Genomic DNA, 25584 nt, shown 5'->3' with positions numbered 1-25584 from the left:
AATTGAAGTATGTCATGCATCTTTCTGGTCCTCTGCATAATCTTATATAGGAGCATGGAAATAAATATGACGGTAAACATTGCAGTGATTGCACTTAGTGAGCTTTCTATAGATGTTCGGTTTCTTCCAGACACAGATTTTTCCACTTCAGACATCTGCATGCATAATCAATGTAATGTGTGCTTCCCCCCAACCCTCATTGCTATGGCTATTATGGAGTCTTGGAAGAGTAATCGAAGAGTATTTGTCCTAGAACATTTGGCTGCCTTTCACTGGGGTATTCAAATGTTAAGGCTAAACTGTTTATCCAGTAGGTGGCACTCTTAGTCCTTGGACCCCAAAGTTCACCAATGAATGACTGTTCTTCCTTTGCACTGGTTACAGATCATAACAGAATCCATGCCACTGATGTGTTACATGCTGTGTGGTACCTTACTACCCAGCCAATTCCAGGCCACTCCACTGTAATTAATGATCCCGGGTCAGCAAGTGATTCAGGTGCGTATTAAGTGCATCTGTGCTCCCTTGTTGCGGGTGGGGAGTGGAGAGAAGCTTTTCCTTAATAAAGGAAGTCAAGACAGATAGTACCAGTTTAATACTTTTTAAAATTTTCTATTACTTTCATTTTCTCTTCTCAGATTCTGACAGTGGATTTACTCATGGACATATGGGATATGTCTTCTCAAAAATGTATAACGTGCCTGATGATAAATACGGATGTCTGTCTGGGAATATCCCTGCCTTAGAGTTAATGGCATTGTATGTGGCTGCAGCCATGCATGATTATGATCACCCAGGAAGGACAAATGCTTTCCTGGTTGCAACTAGTGCTCCTCAGGTAAATCTTTCCATTTTGATGTGAAGAAATAATTTGCTTGAGAGATTTTTCCAAAGGTAATTAATTTTATAAGTTTGACTTATAATAAGGAACAGATGAATATGAGCCCAACTATATTTAGCCCTAGGATAGAATTTGTGGAGACCAAGCTAATTTTGAAAAGATATCATATTTGTTCCAAGATATTAATGGCAGGCTTGCAACTTTATTACCCGTGGGAATCCCATCTCAGTTTTCTTCTAAAGAAGAAAAACTAGTTAAATCCATATTAATGAACCTTCTCAACAAAGAAAATCCAACCTATACAAAAGTCCCTTTTTGAAAAGATTGGAGAACCAGATCTTTCTTGGACTTTTAATTATGTAAGTCGTCATTGTATATAAAACCCATTCCTTTGAAATACATTTATTATAACAACCATGATACTTATGACATTTGGTTAGTAGGATTTAAACATCAACTTACTTCATTCATTTGAGGGATTTTTTATTTTTTACCTGAACATAGTATTCCAAAAACAATAACTTTAAAGAAGTCCATTTTCATATATACTTAAATTTAGGTCAAAAATTAATCACTGAGTATCTTGGCATCTCCATCTATGTAATTAAACCCAGTAAGTTTCTCTTTGATTTAATTAGCTATGTCTCTGTTACTAAGTGTTCTGAGATCCTGTTTTTCTTTCTAGAGGATCTAGAAGCCAATCTGGTCTCATACTTACTTTTTTTCTTATTTGCTTTTTGTCTTTACTAAACTCCCATCCATTTCCACCTGTCTTATAGACTAGACTAGAATTTTCCTCTAATCTATATACAATAAAAGTATCCTGAATTTTTTCCCCAACTATCTACTTTAGCTTATTTCAGCATGTCCTTCATACTCCAGAATTATTTTTCTTAAAGGTGGGCAAATCCTTTTGCCAGCACCGTTTAGCATTCATATTTTCCTTCACATGTATGCATTTTTACTTAGTACAATTGAAATTTTCATGTGCTTTGTTTTTCCTTTTTATCCTTATGCCTTCTTTTTTCCTGTATTTTCTGTCTACCACACTAGTGTTCAAGCAGTGTTTAGGTAACTTCTTTTATAGTGTCCCTCAGCATTATTAGAGAATTCCTGCAAATAGATATTTATTGTACACCTTTACTTCCTAGTTGGAGGGTGATATCTTCTATGGATATTTGTGGGATGAGAATTTTTAAATTTTGAGCCTCTCAGGGAATCCATTCCTATTTATTAGTTATACATGCTTAAGGAAAGGTAATTCTTATTCTAGATGCAGAAATTAACTGAGTCACCTCAGAGGGATTTTAATATATTTGGATTTTTTTAATAGTTAAATTTCTGTGCAGACAAATCTGATAAAAGCTAACTCTAAGCCCCTCATTTGCAAGAATTTGGAATAAAGTTTCAAGGAAATGAAATTCACCTTACAAAGAAAGGAAATTTTAACCAAGAAAAGTAATCAACAGCCAATGTAATTACGTTATGGAATTCTTAATAACCAACAGTCACAAGATTACATTTCTATGTCCTGTGAAAAAAGAGGATCCTGAAAGCTTTGCCTATTCTTATGTATTTTTATGATTTGGGGTTTTTTTGTTTTTTGTTTTTTGTTTTTAATTTAAAAGTTAAGCCATTCAGTCTTCGCCCTCTTTGCCTAGGCGGTGCTCTATAACGATCGTTCAGTTTTGGAGAATCATCACGCAGCTGCTGCATGGAATCTTTTCATGTCCCGGCCAGAGTACAACTTCTTAGTTAATCTTGACCATGTGGAATTTAAGCATTTTCGTTTTCTTGTCATTGAAGCAATTCTGGCCACTGACCTGAAGAAACACTTTGATTTTGTAGCCAAATTTAATGCCAAGGTAACTAGATTTGTACCAGTCTTCATTTTATGACCATATTGAAAGATGTCATGGAATCAAAGTGTGGAACAAAACTTACTGCTCTCACCTCTTATATGTCAACTGTGAAAATGAAATGCAATAGAATGTTTAACCAGAAGCAGATATACGGGGCTTGGTCCCAATCTAGAAATCTGAGATGTTGAGGTGCTACCTATATATTATACTTTGTGCTGCAAAGAAGTAAAATTCTCTCTGTCATTGGGTTTTTTGTTCGATTTTATTTGCCCTCATCTCTGTGGTATACTAACATAATTTGTCTGGAAGTAGAAAAGGTCAAAACCCTGAAACAAAATTTCATACATCAAACATAAATACCCAAATGTTAACTTAAAAAAATTTCTTATCATTTGTAGCTGTATTGATTTACTAATCATTGGCAATAAATGCTAATTTTAAATAGCATTTATTTTCAGTTCCATAATTTAACAATCACTTTATGCATCATTTAAAATTTTATTTTTCTGATGAGCTGTTTTACTATTACGTAAGCCAGTAGCATTTTAAATAGCTAAGAAGTTCCTCCTTTCTTGGTATTCTGATCTCTACATGTTAATATAATAAATATTGTATTGTTTATTTTGTCCAACTTTTGCTTTCATTGAGGCAAACCACATTTTACCTTTGCCCCTCAAACAGGTGAATGATGATGTTGGAATAGATTGGACCAATGAAAATGATCGCCTCCTGGTTTGCCAAATGTGTATAAAGTTGGCTGATATCAATGGGCCAGCTAAATGCAAAGAGCTCCATCTTCAGTGGACAGAGGGTATTGTCAATGAATTTTATGAACAGGTAACTAATTGTTTATCTTAATTTATAATAGGCTGCTCATGAATTCACAAAAGCTTGCAAAAGCTGTAAAAGTGTTATCAGTCTCTTTTATATTCATATTAACATCAGAAAACTAAAAACTCTAAGATAAAGTTATTTGCAAGTATTATAGGGAGTGGAGGTGAGGGCAGAAGAAGATGAAATAATGAAATGACCGGACACATTAGGAAGATCATTGACATATTGTTTCTTTTTTAAAAATAAATTTATTACAATTGAAGCTCATTTACATTTATATAAATGAATGTACATCAGATTAAGTTCATTGACTTTTAATATTCAATAACAGCAGTGTCTGAAAAATCTTTATAAATAGGCATTTTATTTGAGATGATAATGTGAGAGTAAACACTCTACCGAAGAATCTTCCACAGAAACACTGATCAGATTATATATGAAGCATTGTTTTGAGTACTGTGATCTGTTCTCTTAAGAGGATTCCGGAAGTGGTGGAGAATGGGTAAAGGACAGGAATCAGTAGCATAATTTGACATGATGAGGGTTGCTAGAGGGGTGTTGGGTGGGGGGATGGGCTAAATGGGTGATGGGCATTAAGGAGGGCACTTGGTGTAATGAGCACTGGGTGTTATATGCAACTTATGAATCATGAAATTCTCCCCCTGAAACTAATAATACAGTATATGTTAACTAAATTGTATTTAAATAAAATTTAAAAAAAAAAAGTGAAGATCATTTCCCTGTGTGGTGGGGAAAATGGAGGTGTCACAGTAACTGTCTTCAGATACTTTAAAGACTGACATACAAATTTAGGATTAAGTGCATCATATGTTGCAGAGATAAAAGTAAATGTCACTTAGCACAGGATTTGATTTATAAGAAACATTAGATTTCTTTCTGCTTCCCTAAAAAGAGTATAAATATAACCAGTCTATACAAGTTATAGAAGGATTGATTTCAAGACAATGTGAGAAAGAAATATGTATTATAAAGGCATCCAGAAATAAGATGAGGTGACTTTTTAAATAATAAATTGACTATCACTGGATATACTTGAAGAGGGATTAGAAAGAACTTTTGTGGGTTTTATAGATAGGACTCATACATAGGTTAAAAGGTTTGTACTTCCTAGAAAATAATATATTGCCTTTTCTAGAAATGATATTAACTCATAATCAATCCCCAAGTACTGAAATACCAAAAAAAAAAAAAAAAAAGTGGGGGGTACACCTGGGTGGCTTAGTCAGTTAAGTGTCTGCTTTCGGCTCAAGTCATGATCCCAGGGTCTTGGGATTCAGTCCATGTTGGGCTCCCTGCTCAGTGGGGAGCCCACTTCTTCTCCCTTTGCCCCTCCTCCCATTGTTTTTTTTTTTCTCCTCTCTCTCTCTAATAAATAAATAAAAATCTTAAAATAAAAAATAAAGAAAATTTAAAAATGCAAAAAAAATAAAGGAAAAGGATAACCCAGTTATAATAATTCTACTACATAGACATAACGATTGTTGGTATTTCAGTATATTTCCTCTGTTAATTTTGCTAGGTGACTACTGGTTTACAGTCTGTTATTTTTTTCCAGAAAGATTTGAAGTATTTCAAAATAAAAACACTTACACAGTAGTACTATTAAACATGTTGACAAGTCAGATTATCAGAAATCATGTGATCACAGAAGATAAAATTCAACCAAAAGCTGAAGGTGGCATCTTTAATTGAGCAATAAATTATTCTAAGCTTTACTAGCAGCCAAGGTAAAAGGAAAAAAAGTGATAGATTATGTTTTTTTTTTTCATAATTATTCCCAGCATTGCATTTTGAGTACATTTATAGCCTAATAGAGAAAGGCGTGACATGATAAGAAATACCATGTACTAAGACATTAGACCATTTCTTCTGTTGCCCCTTGATCAAAAGCCAAAACCTCAAGATCACAAAAGTGGTAAATGGCAACAAAACATTTCTACAGGGATCTCAGCAATTTGGGTAGAATCCTTTAGCAGTCAAGTAAAAGAGGGAGTTCACACATGAGTGTCTGGGTTCTTACATAATTGCAGATCTTAGGTGCCAAGTGAATGCTGACTCTACTAGTATTTTATTTTATTATATTTTATTATTTATTTATTTTTTTTTTTAAAAAGATTTTATTTATTTATTTGACAGACAGAGATCACAAGTAGGCAGAGAGGCAGGCAGAGAGAGAGGAGGAAGTAGGCTCCCTGCCGAGCAGAAAGCCCGATGTGGGACTTGATCCCAGGACCCTGAGATCATGACCTGAGCCGAAGGCAGCGGCTTAACCCACTGAGCTACCCAGGCGCCCCTCTACTAGTATTTTAAACTTTCCATGTCATGTATCTTTTTGGTTGACCCTTCATGATAAATTCCTATTTCTAGGGTGATGAAGAGGCCAGCCTTGGGTTACCAATAAGCCCCTTCATGGACCGTTCTGCTCCTCAGTTGGCCAATCTTCAGGAATCCTTCATCTCTCACATTGTGGGTCCTCTGTGCAACTCCTATGATTCAGCAGGACTAATGCCAGGGAAATGGGTGGAAGATAGTGATGAGTCAGGAGATACTGATGACCCAGAAGAAGAAGAGGAGGAGGAAGCACCAAACGAAGAGGAAACCTGTGAAAATAATGAAACTCCAAGTAAGTTTTATGAAATCTATTTCTAGGGTGTTTTTTCTAAGTTTCTTTTTTTTAACATAGGTTCAGATAAGTCTTGAGATTCTCGAGAAGTACATAGTTTGTGTCCATCTTCATCTGATTGTGTAAAACCTCCCTTCCCTAATATAATAATAGAAGTTATAGACTATGGAATCTATTATAATACCGCATTCATATAAAGATACAGCCTCTGTTATGAAGTAAAAAGAAATTAAACAGTTGGAGCCTGTCCTTCAGAATATCTTAATGATTTAGAGATGAGAGGAGTTTCAGATACCCTATAGAGCAACCACACACTTATGTTGGTTTAGTTGGAGGAAAGCCGTGTGAAGTGGTAAGAGTTAGCTATCACACATTCATGTAACAAATATTTATTAAGCATCTACTTTGTGCCAGCCATTCTTCCAAGTACTGAAGATAGAGCCATGAGCAGATCAGACAAAATATAAATAAATTGTTGCCCATTTAAATGACTTTTAGTGGAGTACGTAAACACTAAGCAAGACCAATTGGTAAGTCTTTGACATGTGAGATACTGATAAATGCTAGAGCTTTAAAAAAAAAAAATGGAAGAGGGATATGAAATATTGCAGAGAAAGGTTAAAATTTTAGATAAGGTAGCTACAGATGGGCTAAATAAAAATGATTAAAAAAAAAAAAAAGACTGAGAGATTTGGGGGAATTATCCATGGAAGTATAGGAAAAAGTGTGCCGAGAAAGAGAGAAAAGCAAACTGTGTAAAGGTCCTGAGGTGGGCGTTGGCTAGGTGTTGAAGCATGGGCTGGGCTGGGGTGGCTGAGAGGAAAGGTAGTGAGGGAGCAGCAGGAGAGAGGCGGTGGGGAGCCAGATGATGGAGGGCGTGAGGGTAGGGCTCTGTAGGGCACTGTATGGAGTTTGGCTCTTAACTCTGAGTAAGATGGGAAGCTGTCTGTGATTTTGTGCAGAACAGTTAGCTGATTCAGCTTACATTTTAAATGGGTTTCCTCAGCTGCTGTACTGAGAATACCTTGAGTTTAGGGTAGAACAAGGGTAATAAGTTAAGAGGCTATTGAAATTATCCAAGTGAGAAAGGAATGTGGCTTTGAACAGGACAGAGCAGTAGTGTTTATGATGATGAAAAGTGTTTCCATCTGGTCTCTCATTTGGAGCACATGATGTAGCCAGTTTACATGATGGCTACATGAGTTTATCTGACTGTAAAAAGAGATTTTTTTTTTCTTCTCATCTTGAAATATTCTTTGATATTTCTCCTGTCATAGGGAGGAGACCCAAACAGCATAATTAGTAAAGCCCATAACTCTTACAGTGCTATTGCACAAATACTGTTCTTGCATTCACGAAAACATAGTATGTGATATATATGTGCCTTCAGAAAGAATGTGCAGTCATATTTTTTTGAAGTACTTATCCAAAATATTACCAAAGAGACATATTCTGATCATCTGTTTCTATTTTTTAGCACAGTCAGGAAAATTCATGACTCAGTTCATCTCAGCCATCCAGTAAATGCAGTTTAACATGGGTGGTGACCCATTTGCCCTCACATAAGTACTCTGCTGTAAGCTTACCAAGATAGGGAGATCTTTATTAAGTATAAACTGATGAGGGTTTTGCAGTTTTGATTCTAGGTCAAATTTTTGCCCAAGTTCTGTGTCCTATATATTAACTTTGGTACAGAATAAGGAAAAAGTCAAAAGTTGTTTTCCTTCAATATTCTATTATTGAAGTAATTATATTTTATTTCTCTGGTGCTTATAAAAAAGGTTTCCATTAGCAATTTGGGGCTAGTCCTGAGATTCAGAGTTTGGAACCAAGATTGGGATTCATGGCTTATTTTTTCATTTGCTCATTTAATAAACATGTATTGGTTTTCTTTTTCCCTTTTTCCCTTTTTTTTTTTTAACTTGTTTTCATTTCAGAGACCTGTAGTTTGCTGTTTAAGGAAAGGACGGGGTTTTTTGGGTTTGGGTTTGGGTTTTTTTTTTTTTTGAATGAGTGACATTAGAAAGTGTTGTCAGCTTAGCCTCTTGGAAAAGCCTTGTTCCCATGGGCACTCAATGATTGCTATTTGAACTCAAACACATCGAAAAAGCACACACATAATACAGTCATCAGGAATCAAAGGACACAGGCCAAGAGATTTTACAGGCTCAACTTGTCAACATTGGCTTTAGCAACAAACGCGACAACCAGATATTCAATTACTTTTCCGTTCTGTGGGGTTCAGTTGCCATACTGACTTCCAGATTCTGCTCTCCAGACCAAGCCCTCCAAACTCTACTGCTGTAGAATCCTAGTAATTTTAATTCTGTAATCATATTGACTGAGATGGTTAACTTGATTTAGCCTGAAACTTAGGTTTCAGAAAAAATTTAGATTAAATATGCACTGATAATTTCAGCAATTTGCAAAACTTGGAGATCTCCCAGGAAACACAGAATTAAATGTTTCAATATGGTATCCTAGGGAAAGAAGGCTTTTTCCCAACCTCATAATTAAATCTGAAAGATTCCTACAGCGAACTAAGAGGTTTCTAATGAAGTACTAAGCTGCATTTAGAATTTGAGCAATGAAAGGCTCTTTGTTCTCATTTCAAAAGGTTCCAGTGCTGAACAATTTGGCTTCCAATACAGGCATGCTTTAGACCACCTGCAGACTCTAATCTACGCAAATTTATTTGGTACAAACTTTCTTCTACGTCACCTTATTCAGTTTAATTCCAGAGAGGTTTATTGCTAACGTTTAACAGCATTAATAAGAGAACAGCTGTTCTCATAGGGGCTGCCCTGAAAGGAAAAGGAGAAAAATTGAGCTTTTGTTACCTCTTCCCTATGAATACACTGCGTGAATGTGTACAGCAGTCAGATGGAGTGACCACCTTGGGCAGTAGCATTAATCGTATCACTGTGATTCAGATCTATTCTTCAGCCAGTACTCACGTGTAACTCTCTTGATTCAAAGGAATAGGTTAAAAACTACATTAACATTTAAAAATTTCTCAACAGAAACTGATTTGTACCTGACTCCAATAAAAACAAAGTAGAAATAAGCAAGTAGATGGCTTTGGTAGAAGAGTAATTTTATAAATGTGCTTTTAAAAATCTAATGTAGGGGTGCCTGGGAGGCTCAGTTGGTTGAGCACCTGACTCTTGATTTTAGCACAGACCATGAATTCAGGGTCGTGGGATCGAGCCCCGATTCCCTCTCTCCCTCTGGCCCTCCTTCCCTCTCTTTAATAGTTAAAAAAAGAAAAAGAAAAAGAAAAGAAAAAAACAACAACCTAATGTAGTAGTAATATATCTTACTGATTTTTATAGGAATAACTCAGATTTTTTAAAATTTAGTGTATGCGTGTGTGTGTGTGTGTGTGTGTGTGTGTATGCTTATTAAGAACCTTTCAAATGAAGAAATTGATGTCATGCTCTGGGACCCTATGACCTTCTGCTGTATGCATGCCCTTCACTCTGCCTGGAATGCTGCCCACACCTTTTTCACCTACTGTATTTAATTTTCAAAATTTACATCTCACCTCAAGTGTCCTATCCTTTGAAAAAATCTTACCTGTTCCCTCGCAGATTGAGTCGTGTGTTGCCGTGGTTTGATGTGTCAGAGAGAAATTGCACTGCGCACTTATTAAAAGTGTCAGAAAAGACTTTATTCAAGATTATTGCAGTAAGGAAGAGAGATTAAATTCAACTCCATTGAAACTAAGGCAGGAGGATATTTAAGCACTAGTGTGAGTTTGTGAAAATCCAGGATAGGACCTTAGAGGGATGTTGGTCAATATGATAGAGCCATTTGTGTTTGCTAATTGGTACTTGGTGAAGTTGGACACTTCCCCTCCCATGGAGACTTGAATTAGGGACCCTGTTTTTTTCAATGATTTCATTTCAAAGGAATCACACCCAGGTACGTGGGAGACATGTTCTTGGATTGTAAAACTAGGTAGAAGCTGGGAGAAGATTTATATTACACAGGAGCAGAGAAGGTATTTGCACTTTCAACTCTTAGCAAGTAAATGCTATAAGAAAAGGGAAGCCAGAGACCTATAATCTGGAAGAAACCAATCTAAAGTTTAGTCAAGCTGAGGGGAACATTAAGCCCATCTTGATCATATGCATACATTGTCGTAAAACACAAATACAACATGTGTGTTTCATTTTTTGTCTTCTTTGCCCTCTCCCCTATAAACTGTAAGCTCCCTTAAGGCAAGCTCTGGACGAATCAGTCTTTGTGTCCATAGCATCCAGAAAATTGCTTGCCAATTAATGAGTGGTCGATATAAGTTTGATTGGTGGGTTTATCTCATAAATAAAATAATGAATACAGTAAATTGTTTTATAAATTTTTGCTTATGACTCTGCTTGTATCCCTTCCCCCCAGCATTATTTTAGCTTAATTTTGTTTTGTGTCTGCATGGTTCAAAAGTAATTCAAGATGATTTAATTTAAGGTCCTTTTATTTGATCTGTATTTTTAAATCAATCTTATCCTGTAAAATGCAAGAAATTTTTGTGGTATTTTAAAATAAAGCTGTTGAAGGAATCACTAGTACTTCCACAAAAATTTTGCTGGATGGCCTCCGAGAGATCTAGTTCTTTTGGTACACTGCAGAGCAAATGGATTTTTTTTTTCCTATCGTTATTCTTTTTTTCTTCTATTATTTCTTCTTCCCCCCTCCTCCTGATTATACATTGTGAATCATTGCTACTTTATTAAGTAAGCCCACATATCCCTGCTGACCATCCTGGAAACTTGTACTATTACTGTTACCTCTTAACATAGTCTCTATTAGATCAGATATCCTTTTCATATCATGGTCATTTTTATGACTTACCAACGCTTCATCATTTACTTGCAACTGTGGAGCAGAAGGTAGGGAGAACATGAGTCATCTAGTAAACTCTTACTACTGAATACTTACTAACATCTGGAGGTTTTGAATATACACAAAAAGAGGATACAGGTTTCTGCCCATAGGGAATTTTGTAGCCTAACAGGGGATCTTAGCCTACTTTCTAAATTCTTGGCCTAAGTCTACAATGGTCACTCAGATAAAGGTACCAAGAGTTACATTGTGACTGTGAACAGACCCTCTTCAAAGCTCAAGATGAGCTGCCAACTTTACCTCTGCCCTGGAAGGTCTCCCAGACATTACATGTTCAGCATCCCCCTCAAATCTCAAGATTTGCCTTTCTCACTATATCTTAATACTACTCAACGGCTCAGGCCAGACAGTTCAGGGTTGGTTTTTTTGGTTTTGTTTTGGTTTGATTTGATTTTTCTTAGTTTTAGAGGTAGAATTTAGTGATCCATCAGTGGAATATAACACCCAGCACTCGTTACCTCACATGCTGTCTTTAATGCCAGCGCCCAGTTACACCATTGCCCCACTGACCTCTCCAGCAACCTTCAGTTTGTTTCCTGGAGTTCAGCATCTTTTACGGTTTGTCTTTCTCTCATTTTTCATCTTATGTTTCCCTCCCTTCCCCTATGTTCATCTGTTTTGTTTCTTAAATTCCACATAAGAGTGAAATCTTGCAATATTTGTCATTTTCTGACTGACTGACTCTGCTTAGTGTAATAAATACCCTCTAGTTCCATCCACATCATTGCACGTTAGGACTTCATTCCTTGTGATGGCTGGGTGAGTACATGAGTGAGTATATGAGTACATGTACACCACATCTTTATCCATTCATCTGTCCCTGGACATTCAGGCTCTTTCCATATTTTGGCTATTGTGGACATTACAACGTTAAACAGTGGGGTCCATGTGCCCCTTCAAATCACAATGTCTGTATCCTTTGGGTAAATACCACTTGCTGGGTCATAGGGTAGCTCTGTTTTTTAACTTGGTTCATCCCTCTTCTTTTTTCTCTACATCTAATCAGTTGCCAAAGTCCTGTTGATGAAACCTCACAAATATATCTCACACTTACCGACTTCTTTTCATTTCTATTACCTTCACTCTATCCCCAGGCATCATCATCATGTTGCTGAGTCCTTTTTTTTTTCTCTTTGTGCCACCTTTAAAAGATCTTGTAAGTCTCAGTGTGATTGCACTTGATTTTCCACTTTCTACCCACTAGAGTAAAAACTCCATGCTGGTAAGCATTATGTCTATCAGTGAGCGACCAGAATCTGGCCTACTTGGTACATATTAGGTGCTTAATAAGTAGATAAGGAAATGGAAGACTAAACAGTGAATTATGGTATCAATTCAAATTCTTTAAAATATCTTATGTTTCTTCTGTTGAAATTGATTTTACTACACTTCCCCAACCAAGAGATGTGATTTGTTAAAAACTGGCTTCAGTACTTCTTTGTTGAAAACATGAAATGTTTGGGTCACCAAGATAATGTAATTTGTTTACTTATTAAATACATATTTGCTGAGCCTGCTTCTGTTTGAGGTATTTATGGGTCTTTACAAGGCTTCCTCAAAGAAGCTATAGTCTAATAGAGGGGCTAATGCCTAGAATATAGGAGAACAAGATAAATGTCCTAAAGGATGCACATTATTGAGGACGATGTTTTAGTTCCAAGTGACAAGACTCCAATCAAGTGAGCATATGCAAAAGGGAAAATGATTGGTTTAGGTAAACCTGATGTTGTCTAGTATCCACGCTTACTTGCATCTGCTCTTGTCTCGGAGTCTCCTGCCTGATAGCCTGATCTTCATCTTTGCTTTTTTCATGAGACTGGACTATAGCCAGCTCTGTGTTCCCTTCATTCCAGATAACTAAACAGAGGAGAAAAGATCCCCAATTCCCAGTCCCTGACTCATTTTCATTCTGTGCCATGGGAAAAAAAAAATCCTAGGGAAGGACTCCAACTGACCTGATTTGGGTCACGTGTGTACCCTTTGACCCATCACTGAGACATAGCTATTTTGTCAGAAGTGTAGGGGGTGGGGAGTAGAATTTGAAAACCTTTTCTAGAACTACATAATTAAAAAAGGGATGAGAGTTTCCACTCAATGACTTTGGTGATCAGAAAAAGAGATAATGATAATGAGAAAGGGGGGGAAAAAGGAAAGCAATCTGGATCTAAAAAAGGCACGCATATGTGGAGTAAAATGAGAGTTGAGAAGAGGGGGAGGGGGAGAGATTGTTTCTTAGAGGAGGAATTCAGTGAAATCTGATTTGAATCTTAAAATAATAAATGGGTGTGAACTTTCAGTGACTGAGAAGAGCATTTGAGAAAGAGGGCAGTACCAACTTGAAAGCAGAAGATTTCACTGTATGTACAGGAGAGAGAACAGTGAAGTAGAGACAGAAGCCAGGCTGTAGAAGAAGGAAGACTGCAAACGTGGGCTCGTGCCACCTTGTGGGAGAACTTTGAGAGGAGTTTGACATGAATTATTTAGTCCCCATGAAGCAGAACAATAACACTGAAACCAGCTTTAAAGAGACCAGTCTTGTAGACTTGTGCGAGTTGAATTAGTTGACAAGGTAAAGGAAGACATAACAAGAAGTTCTTCCAGTAGTCTAAGGTGAACAGTCTCGAGGATGTGACTGGAGAATAACGCCAAGATGCAAGCAAAACTGTGTTGAGCATTACAGAATCTTAAAATGCTGTTTACTATATGTCTCGATGATTTATGACTGATTGTTGCCATCTTCCTCTTCCTTCCCCATTCTCACCAGCAATGTTACTGTGATAAACAAATCCAGGGACACGTATCCACTTGGTACTTAGCTCCTATTAATAATGTGAAAAGAGATAACTGAGCACACAAATAAGTAATTTGGTGTTTTCTCAGGAAAGAAAACTTTCAAAAGGAGGAAGATCTACTGCCAAATAACTCAGCACCTCCTGCAGAACCACAAGATGTGGAAGAGAGTCATTGAAGAGGAGCAGCGGTTGGCGGGCATAGAGAACCCATCCCTGGACCCGTCCGCCCAGCCGCCTCCCTCAGAACAGATCCAGGCCATCAGGGAAGAAGAGGAAGAGAAAGGGAAGCCCAGAGGAGAGGAGATCCCGGCTCCGGAGCAAAACCAGTGACAGTGGATACAATGAGCTGTGTTTCCCAGCAGAGTGACTTGTCACAGACTCTTTTCAAGCCAGCACAACACTTAGACACAACACTGTAGAAATACGAGAAGATGAGCAAACAGCTATTGCATTTTGGGATTCTTCGCATTTTATGGGTTTATTTTTACAGTGAGGTACATTGTTAAAAACTCTTGCTCAGAGAAGCTTTCACATTTGCAACACCAGCTTCTAAGGATTTTTTTTAAGGAAGACATATATATGTGTGTGTGTATATAAGCTCGCACGTAGATACATGTAAAACATATTCACACACATACACGCACACGCACATGCACACTGAAAGCCAGGCTTCCTGGCACCACCACTTAGTAACATTCATGTTAAGATATATAGTGCTCACTGTGATATAATAAGTTATAAAGGAAAAAAATAAAGGAAAACAAATCACAAAGGAAATGGTGCGGCTTAGCAGGGAAACCGTGCAGGGAATGTCAGTTCCCAACTAAGGAGCTTTGGCTCTTAGTAATGACGGATGAAAGTTCCAGAGCATTATTTGAGTTCTTACACATCCTGCCAACACCGTGTGTGTGTGTGTGTGTGTGTGTGTGTGTGTGTGAGAGAGAGAGAGAGAGAGACAGAGAGAGAGGCATGAAAGTATGCCTGTGTGTGTGTATGTGTGTATGTACCAGAGATTCTTTTGGTTTTAGTAGCTCGTAGAGTAGCTGCAGCAAATGACTCTGTGCATCTGAACAAAGAGAAGGTGGTTCACTCTGGAGTGTCTTTGAGAGGCAGTCGTGCCAAATGCCTTCCTCCATGTAGCTCCAGTACAACCCCTCCCCAGAGGGAGGGTAGTCACAGGCTGGCGAGCGGGCCACGTGACTGGTACTACTGCCCAGGCTCCGCTTGGAGGCACTCCATTGCCAGCCTGAAACCTGGAAGACAGGCATTTTCCAATCTCTTTGCCTAATGAATGTATAGGAGCTGTTTGTGAGTAGGTCACTCACGGAAGATCGAATCACCTTTGTAAGGGGATGGCCTTCTTTATACGTAAACACTTAAGAAGGAGCTGGAGACAGATCTTTTCATGAGGTTAGCATTCTAAAACATTGCCAGAGAAGACCTGGGGAATTGCTCTAATACAATGGATCTCCCAGGGTCTTAATGTGCTGCAAAATGTGTGGTAGAAGAGGAAGGAAGAAAAGCAAGAACAAAAGCAAAAGAAGAACCTGCTATGGGAGGATATATAGTGAGAGGCGAAGGGGGGGGAATTTCAACTCGGGGTTTGGTGTGTGTGGACAGAGTGAGAGACCGATTCTTGGCAATTGTTGAAGATTGGCTTTGGGTGGCCAAGTTTCCACAGAGGGCCTGTTGTGGTGGTCCACGTGCTGTGGGATGGGGTGGCTTCGATCTGCAGTCTGGCCCCTTGTCATGTTCCTTTGGTCAGGGAAGATTATGGAAGGATTTGGGGGGACTGGGCCTATTATTGGAAGTCTTTTTTTTTTTTTTTAATTTGTTTATCTACACTTGTTTATGCTGTGAGCCAAACCTCTATTTAAAAAGTTGATACTCACTTTCAATATTTTATTTCATATTATTATATTTGTCATGAATAGTTATCTTGATGTAAATATAAAGATTTGTTTCTGTAGATAGTAAACTCTTTTTTAAGAAAAAAAAAAGGAAAAGGGAAACGTTTTTATAAAGTTATATTTTAATCACCATTTGTATACATTGTATCTATCTCTAAGCCCCGTAAGAAGAGGATGATTCATTTGTACGGAGGTCTATGGACAGCCACTTACCTGCCTATCCTAATTTAAATGATAACCTGATACAGTTACTTTGTGCCAATTAAATGAGGATGCCACAAAAAAGTGTTTTTTTTTCCTTTTCCACTAGGAATTTTTACTACCTGTTGGGAAATTTTGGGGTCCATGTCTCCCGAACGGAAGGACTTTCTTAACCAATACCGAATTTTTATGATTGGTGTCCATTTCTTGTCAACACTTTTTGATCATAAGTCCTTTGATACTATGTATGGAACTGCTCACCAATGAAACGATCTTAGTTTCTAAGTAGACCTTGATGGTGATTTCTAACTTTTATTTCCTCTGACATAATAGAAAAGAGTATTTGCATTTTAAAGATTCCTTTGTTCTCATAAATGAATATTCTTCCCGCCCAAAGCAATGATTGTACATTAACCGTGGCATTTTCCAAACAAGGCAAAGATAATTCAATTAAAAACAAACACTGTTTCAAAGCAAGTTTCCCATTAAGTAAGAAAATATGAAAAGACTCAAGTAGATTGCAGACTTTACTTAAATAATGAGAATAATTTCCTGTTTTTTGACTTAACACTTGAGGTCTTCATTATTCAGGATGTACTGAGTTGTGTTCCATTTTCTTAGTGTTTCAACTACATGTCTCATGTTTGCAAAAATTACTGTGAGTCAGATGCATTTGCTTCCCCAGTTACTTTAACTGTTCTCCTGCCCTTACCAATAAGAGAGGAGGAAAAAAAATTATGCCCATATACCTCTTGCATTTAATTCCTTAACAAAACGAGTCTTTTCCCTTTCTCCTAATGGCATACATGTCTAAAACACTCATTAAGTCAAGAAAAAATGGGAGTGTGGAGCAAGTGGGATGATAGCCTAGCAGTTAAGAGTCTAGAAACCTATGAGGGTAGCTTGGTCAAAGCTGGGAGGCCTCAACTAGGGGCCAGCCTGGCTGTCAGAGTAGAGGTCTTAGCAAACTACCTAGTTTCATTTATTTTGTTTTAAAGTACATGAAGTACTGGTGGCCAAAGCACTTAGAACCTCTTCATTCCAGAATTAAGTTTATCAGTCCAGGCAGATTGACCATTTTTTCTTCAAAAATAAATTGCCAGTCTATTAAAACTAAAAGTCCATCAAAATAATGGAATGAAGATCAAGTATGAGGCTTTCATACACATTCATTACATCCCAAAGGAAGCCTAGGGGCATAAAAAGACGGTTTCAGCCGATGATACTCTCCCCTGCCTTGGTGACAGCAATATTCCCATGTTTCCTTCCAACTCTGGAGCTTACTCCCTGTGGTGCCAGCGTATTTGTGGCCATTTACTACATTTTTATATGAGCCTGTTTATAGGTGCCATTAGATAAACTCAGGTCTTTCAAATAAAGGAGTTTCTAGACCATTTAGGAAAAAGAATGGTTGTATAGATAGCCATAAAACCAATGGTGGGAAAATTGGGAACTGGTGACCTTGATGCTAAGGGTTGGTTTCTGTTAAGGAAAAGACCAGGTATCCTGTGAGCATCACTGGTGTCATCTCCAGCATGCTCATAGAATGTCTTTTCAGACATTCTTGTCTTTTAGTCCATCTAAGCCAACCTTTATCCTGGTGAAAACACCACTTTGTTTTTTTTTTTTTCTAAGTGATAAAATTGTAATTTTTGTCTTTTATATAAGACTTAGTTTTGCTCTCAGTAGAAGATGAAGACAGCTTTGGATAGATCTGTGTTGGTCTTCATCTGACAAGTGAAGGAATGTCCTCATATTTAAGAAAATACTCATTTTCTAAAGGCAGAATACCCAATTCTGTCTGTTCCATTTTGATGGAATTCCGAACAAACCCTAATCAGGGCATTCCCAGTAAAACTAAAGGAAAGGGATTGTAGAACATGCAGACTGTTCATATTATATGTATGTATTGTGATTTCCTCATGTCCCCTGCCTCTCTTGATTTGCGATTTCCCAGTGTCCCCTGTCACGTGCCCAGAGAACTTTCTTTGACGGTAAAAGCTGTGCAAAAGGCATGAGACTCAGGCCTATTCTTTGTTTAAATGGTGGAAAAATATAAGTTATTTTCTAAGTAATAAAGATATGAAAATTATCATTGTAAATAAAGTCTAAAGTTTGAAATGACTGTTTTACAAAAGTGAGCTATTTGTGTGATGAGCAACTGCTGAATAATGAGAAGTGAATAATCAAAAACTCATTTCTATCCTACTTTGGCAGGTATTTTTTGGTGGTTCTCTGTCAGTATGGGGATCTCCACTCTCCTCGCCTTTTAAAATACTTGTAAAATAAGAATGAAAACCAAAGTAAGGATCTTACTATCCTCTCTTCTATCCTAACGCTGAGTCCCCATTTGATGCCTTTCCTAGCTCATATGCCTCTTTGGAAATAAACTGTTTTCTTTTCAGACTGGCAGAAGACTCCAGTAAAACAGAGTTTTGTAAACTTTCATAGACTGGGGTAAATCAAGATTCCCCTCATTCTAGAGAGTATCAGCTACTGCATATGGAAAGAAAATGTCAATAAAATTTCAAATGCCAATAGCTCAACTACAAACCACCAAGAGCTAAAATATCTATATAGTTTGAAACCAAACTGAGTTTCCTTTATTCACCTTTTCTCCTAATAAGCAACAAAATACTTTTAGGTCATTCCTTTCTCTCGTGATTGTTCTGAAAGGAAACTGAATTTGCTGATGTTGTTAGTCTGTTCAATGGAATTCTACCTGAAGATTAGGAAACCAAGTAACCATTTTAGGTGAAGAGCATTCCAAAATAAAATTACTCACAGAACATCTACTCAGAGCAAATTATGCAAGTCTTAGGTCCTATATTCATATTAGGTGGTTTCTCTAGAATACCCAAGTTCTTACAGCAAGTTTGGGATGAATTAACTAGACTATAGCCTTGAGTTAATGAAACTGGAAACAGTGCATTGAATCACTTAACCTGAGGTTAGCTGGTATTTACCGTGTTCAGCACTGATGACCCATGGTCAGAGACAAGAACATGGTTTTCAGTCTCCATGATAGACTATGGATGGTAGGCCATTTGTGTATCACCAATCTTGACTTTCATCTGTGAAAGTCAAGATTAATAATTTGTTAAAATGATGCTGCTTTTACCTTACCTAATGGTGCTTTTATTTCACCTGAAGTGATCTTTATGTTCATATTACGAAATCATTCTAACAGCAGGTTAACAATGATGACCCAGAAGAATTGGGTATTTTGTTGCAAAATACATTTGGAGATCCAAAACTGACCATTAAAGCTTTATAATTTGGTGGAACTCAGTGTTCACATCTGGAGATTCAAAATACTAATCCACTATAAATTATTCAAGTGTAATAAGATTATACATGGAATTATGTAGAGATGGAAAACAAAATTAGTTTTTGGCATATGCTTCAAGCTCTAAAAAGAGCTGAATTTCCTATCTAAGGGCAGCTAGTTCTTCATATTATACTTCTGAGGTTGATTGCTTTGACAGGCATTGGTATTCAAGGATTTCTGCTTCCCTGAGGAGTGGTGGAACAGAAAAGAGAAGTCAAGCCACCGCCTTCTTGATAAATACTGAACATGTCCCTGTTCAGAAAGGTTTCCTCATTGCTTCGCATCAGTTTGGTCATGCAAATAATTCAATCAAAAACTGCTTCAAAGAGATGTAATATTAAATCATCCGATGTAAGTACTATCAAGAATATTTAAATTTGATTAAGCATTTGAACCAAAGCTGTTTAAAAAATTGTGGTTTTTTTTTTAACTAAAAACTCACAAAATGACATTCCATGATATAGAGATGCTAAATACATTAGTATAATCAGAACTACTATTGTGTAACAGAAAACTGGAAAGAATATTTAATTCTTTTTTTTCTAAAGTATGTCATGCCTCAGGGAGGCAAATGCTTTATGGAGGGTCCAAGAAATACATGAAATAGATAAAAATAAATTTATTCCCAATAGTTTAAATAGATTAGGTGTACAAATTATAGGCCTGAGTTGTTCTGGGTTTTCCCAAGGAAAAAAAAAATGTATTATTATCCAGCAATTTATCTTGGATTAGGTTGTTTTTAGAATAAGTGGTCTATTAATGTAGATTACATTTTGCTAAGTTATGACACAGTGAAAATGCCAAATACTTACCTTCATTACTAAGAAAAATTACATCTTACTAATCTTGACTTTCACAGATGAAGCACTGACCAGGCAATAATCCACACCCACTGCTTCATCTCCCAAGACTGATCAAATGGTAGGTTGGAATTTGTAATTCATTAATAGAAAAGTAATTTAAAAACTATTTTAAAACTTTACTGCCTTAACTAAAATTTCAGTGTCAATAGAAGTGCTTCTTTCAGGTAAAAAAAAAACTGTAGCAGGAAATCCTCCCTTCCCTCTTACAAACAAAACAAAACAAAACAAAAAGTCAGACTCATAGGAGAAAAGTGGGGATTCTCTTCAATTTTACTTTCCATGCTCAAAGTAGTAAAGCAAAAAAAATCAACTTCTCCTCTGCCATAATGAGGAGAAAAAATGCTTTTCACCCCAAGTTCTAACTTGCCACGCCTGGTTTCATTGTACAGCCCATGGTACTAAAAAGCAAAAACAAAAACGGAGCTATAGATTGGGAGTGAACACTACATAAAATGTGAAGGATCACCCTGGGACACCCCTTCATCTTTGTGACAAACCAATTTAGTTATTTATCAGTTACTCTGGAATAAAGGGACTGAATGGATCCATAGTTCAACCCTGAAATCCCTTGCAACAGTCAGCACTTGCACGTGCTCTGGAACACAAATTCGCCTTTGGAGCTTGGAAACTGCTGCTTGACTACCTTTTGAAGGGAAGGATTTATTTTTTAATCTAGTAATTTTACTCCCTATATTATAGCAAAATATTTGGATGATTTCATGCAAAATTAAAAGTAATTGTTTAAACATGTTTTATTTGTGTATATAACTTGTTGGTGTTAGAATTTTCCATCAAGCTTCTTTTAAAAGTTAACTGATTTTTACGGCTCAAGCCACTCCTACCACATATTTTGTTTTAGCTAGTTATAAGCATAATCAGTACCATAGTGTTGCTATCTTTAAATAATAACCCAGCACATCTATGTATTTACCTGTTAGTGGAGTTTATTGGCCTGACTTTTAGTATATATTTGTTCATTAGTTTTTTTTTTTTTAAATCATTGTTTTTTAATACTCTGAAATATTTGCTTGGGATTTTCACCATATTATGTTTTCTTAACTGGTGGATTTGTTTTGTTTTTGTTTTCCATTTATGAGTATCACTTTACTTCTTGATATATTCTCACAGAAGTACACATACCATTTTTGTTCCAAGTTTGTTAGTTGATGAGCACTAGAAATAACTATCACTGAATCCACCCACTCCCTGATATTTTTTCCTGAAGATATTTATCATGCATATCACAAAATGAAAATTGGTGCTTTTATAAATGTTCTGAAATTTTCAGTGCAAAATAATGAAAATGCAATTCTCCCTAGCTTTCTATAATGCTATTAAGATGTGCAACTGAAAGAACTTTAATTTGAATCTAGAGTATTTTTGGTTGGGGTTAATTTGGTTAATTTGATTTGGTTTCTAGTGTTAAAATTGGTTTGTTATTCCTGACCGAGTAGTTGTTCTGACTGTCATTATTTCTCCCTTTTCTTGGCCAATAAACCCAAGAAACAAAAAAACTGCCATTGGAAAGTTTAAATTAGCATGTCCCAAATGTTTAACTTCATAGAGTACTTGGGAACCAGAGAGTATAAACTTCATTTAGTATTCCTAGAAAGCAATATTTTCAAAGAAGTACCAACCAAAACAACAGTATAGGGGATGTCTTTTGCACATGACAGTTTTTAACAAGGTAATTCTTACCACTTTCAACTGAATATGTTTATTAATAACCCCCCAAATTTATCAACTTTTAGAAACCCAAGAGTGAAGCATTGAACTTGTGATCATTTTGCAATGAAATCTTGTCCTTTCACCTGTCTTGCACTTAATATACGTAATAATACTTAATATCTTCCTGTCATAATTATTTGTTAAGTAATTTAGTTAATGTGCTGATAAGTATTTTGTAAAAAGTAAAATCTGTACAGAAAAAAATAATAAATTGTACTTATTTTTATTGTTCTTTAGCTTAGACACTGCAATGATGTTCCTTGTTTGCCAGAATTCCTGGAAGTGCCTCTTGACTTTATAGATTATATACACACATACACACACACACGTGTGTGTGTATGTGTGTATGTATATTTATATACATAAATATACATATATTTATGTATATATTATATATATAAAAATATTACAGTAACCATATACTCAAAATCATAAGAATTGTGTCACAGGTGATCAGTGTGGATGTTACAATGTGAAAACAGTGTATAATATAAATATAACTCTGTGGTATTATGTTTGATGTAGTTATTTGTACAATCCAAGTCCCCCATCCAGTTTTGAAGGCACCCTTTCCTCGCATTTCCAAATGCAGTGACTTGTGCCAGGACTATGCACACTGTAGCAAGCCATTCTTTACAATTCCTAATGACTCCTGGGGGCCTCTATTCCCATGGTCACATTCCCTTCCCTGTCACCAATGAATTCATATCTGTGTTAATCTTCATCTCACTGTAGCTAAGCTGTGTCCTTTCTCTAAACAAATAGTCAATACCATAACCAAGATCCCGGGATTTCTGGCATTTAGCTTCAGAGTCCTATAAAATAAGAGGTTCTGATCTTTACCCCATAAATACTACAATTTGTCCTATAAAGATTGTCTGCTGATGCCCAATACATGGGATATTTGATTGTAAAGATTCAGAATTATTTTTGTTCTGTGTATTTGAAAGCTTTCAAGGACTCTGAAGGATTCAGGGCATTCAGAGTATTTTAATTAACTCAAATATATAGTCCTCAGAAACCAAAGCAAAATGTGATTTCTACCCAAAGTTCTCAAGGAATTAATTCTGTAAGCTACATGTACAGATTTCCGCATTACCTATACAAAAATCCCGCTCCTAAGTTTGGTGTATTCATATCTTTCTTCACTCTGGTCCAAAACTATCCTCCACCAAAATAAATAACCATTTATCATTTATATTTCTATGTCTTGGGCAAAGTATATCAGTGGAGTATTTACACACACTGTATACTTGTATTTTCTTTCTTCCTCTGTGTACATACACCCTCTTCCAACCACAGACAGCACAAAGGAGCAAGACTGCCAATATCTTCTCAAGATGTGACTCTTACGTGATGTGACACCCAAGATGTGACACCCAGGGCTATCCTCTTACAGTGATGCTATGGTCCTCAGTGGAAGGGAGGCCATATCTGGCTGTTCCCACCTGAACCTTCATCTCCTTCCTGCAATTAGGTGCTGTCGAACTTGTTTTAGGTAAGGAAAAGTGAATTCCCATGGTACAATAAGAGAGGTGATGATATGTATCTTCTAATGGATCCTGAGATCCAGGCCATTGCAAAGGGATAGCCACAGCCACTGACAGGAATAGAAAGCCTCAAAGATCAGTTCAGTGTGTGTCCTGGGTCAGCTCCCCTACGCTCGTTGAACCGCATGAGGTGAGGCTTGGGATATGCATATACCCTAACCAATGAAAAGAAGAAAGAAAGAAAATCCATTCTTAAATCATTAGAAAATCTTCTGCTTGTTGGGACAGATTTAAGCTTCTTTAATCCTGAAGATACTTCATGTCCTGATCATTTTTTCTGACACCATTTCTGGCTTAAGAAAGGAGCTCCACGTCCACTTCTGCTGAAATCTGTCAGATTTGAGGAATTGTCCAGCTGCCCCTACTGTCTCGGATCATTTGGCCTCCTGGGACCCATCAGAGCTGGGTGGGCTGGGCCGGGCATGGTGGTGCACATTGCTTCATACTTAGTCATTAGCACTCAGTACAGTGGCTCCTTGCTCTATTGTCAGTCTGATTGATTTTCCCTGCCAGATGCAAAGGTGAATTCATAGAAGGCCTGGTCTTCAGAGACTTCAAAGCAGCTAGTGATTATGTATTTGTTTTCTATTTCTGCTGTAATAAATTAACACAAATTTGGTGACTTCAAACAGTGCAAACTTATTAGCTCACAACTTCTGCTCTCTCACAAGATTAAAATCCAGTGTTTGCCAGCCTGGCTCTTCCCTGAAGTATCTAGAATCCACTTCTGAACACACTTGGGTTGTTGGCAAAATGCAGTTCCTTGTGTTACAGGGCTGAGGCCCCCATTCCTTGCCAGCTGACCACTGGGAACCTCTCTCAGCTTCTTCAGGCCATTTCCTTTCTTCATGCATTGCTTTTCTCACCAGCCCCATCTTTAAACCAGCAATGTTACATGATTCCTTCTTACACTTTGAAACGTTCTCACTTCTGCTGCATCCTTTCCATCTCCAGCTAGAGAGCGTTCTCTGCTTTTAAGGACTCGGGTGATTATATTGGGCCCAGAGAATCCAAGATGATCTCCCTACTTTAAGACCTTAAATTACATTTGAAAATTATTTACGATTTTCTGGGGATGATGGGGCAGACATCTTTGGGGGCTATAATTCTATCTTCTACAAATTATGAATAGGATAAGGAACAAGGTGGAGATAAAGAAGGTGTATGGGCCACACCGTTATTCTACATAATGGAAACTCATGCCTACAATGAAATTGAAGGGAAGGTGTAGAGATTTCCCATATACCCCTTGCTCCCATACACCCAACGTCCCCCAGTATGGATATTCCTATAAGAATGGTATAGTTGTTACCATTAATCAACTATTTATGAACACGTCATAAATCACCCAAAGTCCATTATTTAGGGTTTACTCTTGGTGGTGTACATTCTAAGGGTTTGGACAAATGTATAATGACATGTATTCATCATTATAATATCACATGGGGTACTTTTACTGCCTTAAAAATCCTCTGTGTTCTGCCTATTCATCCCCCACAGCCCTAACCTTAACCACCACTGGTCTTTCACTGTCTCTATAGTTTTATCTTTAACAGAATGTCTTAGAGTTGGAATCATACCGTATGTATCCTTTTCAGATTAGTTTCTCTTCCTTAGTAATTTGCATTTAAAGCTCCTCCAAGTCCGCGTGCCTGGGTGACACAATTATTAAACATCTGACTCTGGCTTCAGCTCCGGTCATGATCTCAGGGTCCTGGGATCCAGCCCGGCATCAGGCTCTGCACTCAGTGAGGAGTCTGCTTGAGATTCTTTCTCCCTCTCCTTCTGCCCCTCCCCGTTGTGCTCTCTCTCTCTGTGTGTCTCTCTAAAATAAATAAACAAATGTTTTAAAAAATAATAAATTTCCTTCATGTCTTTTCATGGCTGAGTAGGATAGGACCACCATTTATTTATTTATTTACTGACTGAAGGACATTGCAGTTCCTTCCAAGTTTCAGCACTTATGAATAAAGCTGTTATAAACATCTCTGTGCAGGTTTCTGAGGAGACATAAGTTTTCAACTCCTTTGGGTAAATACCAAGAAGTGTGATTACTGGATCATATGAGAATATGCTCAGCTTTATGAGAAACCACCGAACCCTCTTCCAAAATGTGTATACCA

The 25584-nt window shown here is 37.1% G+C and overlaps 1 protein-coding gene across 2 annotated transcripts in view; it reads left to right on the top strand.

The window, feature by feature from the left end:
* Window positions 1-18110, top strand: part of PDE3A (phosphodiesterase 3A) — a 321856-nt gene extending 303746 nt beyond the window's left edge. For both annotated transcript variants that reach the window (XM_004755730.3, XM_004755732.3), the window contains exons 11-16: window positions 385-498; window positions 639-838; window positions 2503-2706; window positions 3385-3540; window positions 5926-6181; window positions 13967-18110. In XM_004755730.3, coding sequence (XP_004755787.1) covers window positions 385-498; window positions 639-838; window positions 2503-2706; window positions 3385-3540; window positions 5926-6181; window positions 13967-14208 — 1172 coding nt within the window. In that variant the 3' untranslated portion in view covers window positions 14209-18110. The remainder of the gene's footprint in view (window positions 1-384; window positions 499-638; window positions 839-2502; window positions 2707-3384; window positions 3541-5925; window positions 6182-13966) is intronic.
* The last annotated feature ends 7474 nt before the right edge of the window (window positions 18111-25584 follow it).

Source organism: Mustela putorius, unplaced genomic scaffold (assembly GCF_011764305.1).
Source record: "Mustela putorius furo isolate JIRA1106 unplaced genomic scaffold, ASM1176430v1.1 tig00537227_pilon_pilon_pilon, whole genome shotgun sequence".
In the NCBI taxonomy this organism is placed as follows: Eukaryota; Metazoa; Chordata; class Mammalia; order Carnivora; family Mustelidae; genus Mustela; species Mustela putorius.
The sequence above is the reverse complement of the archived record's forward strand: the minus strand, read 5'-3'. Positions and strand labels throughout refer to the sequence as shown.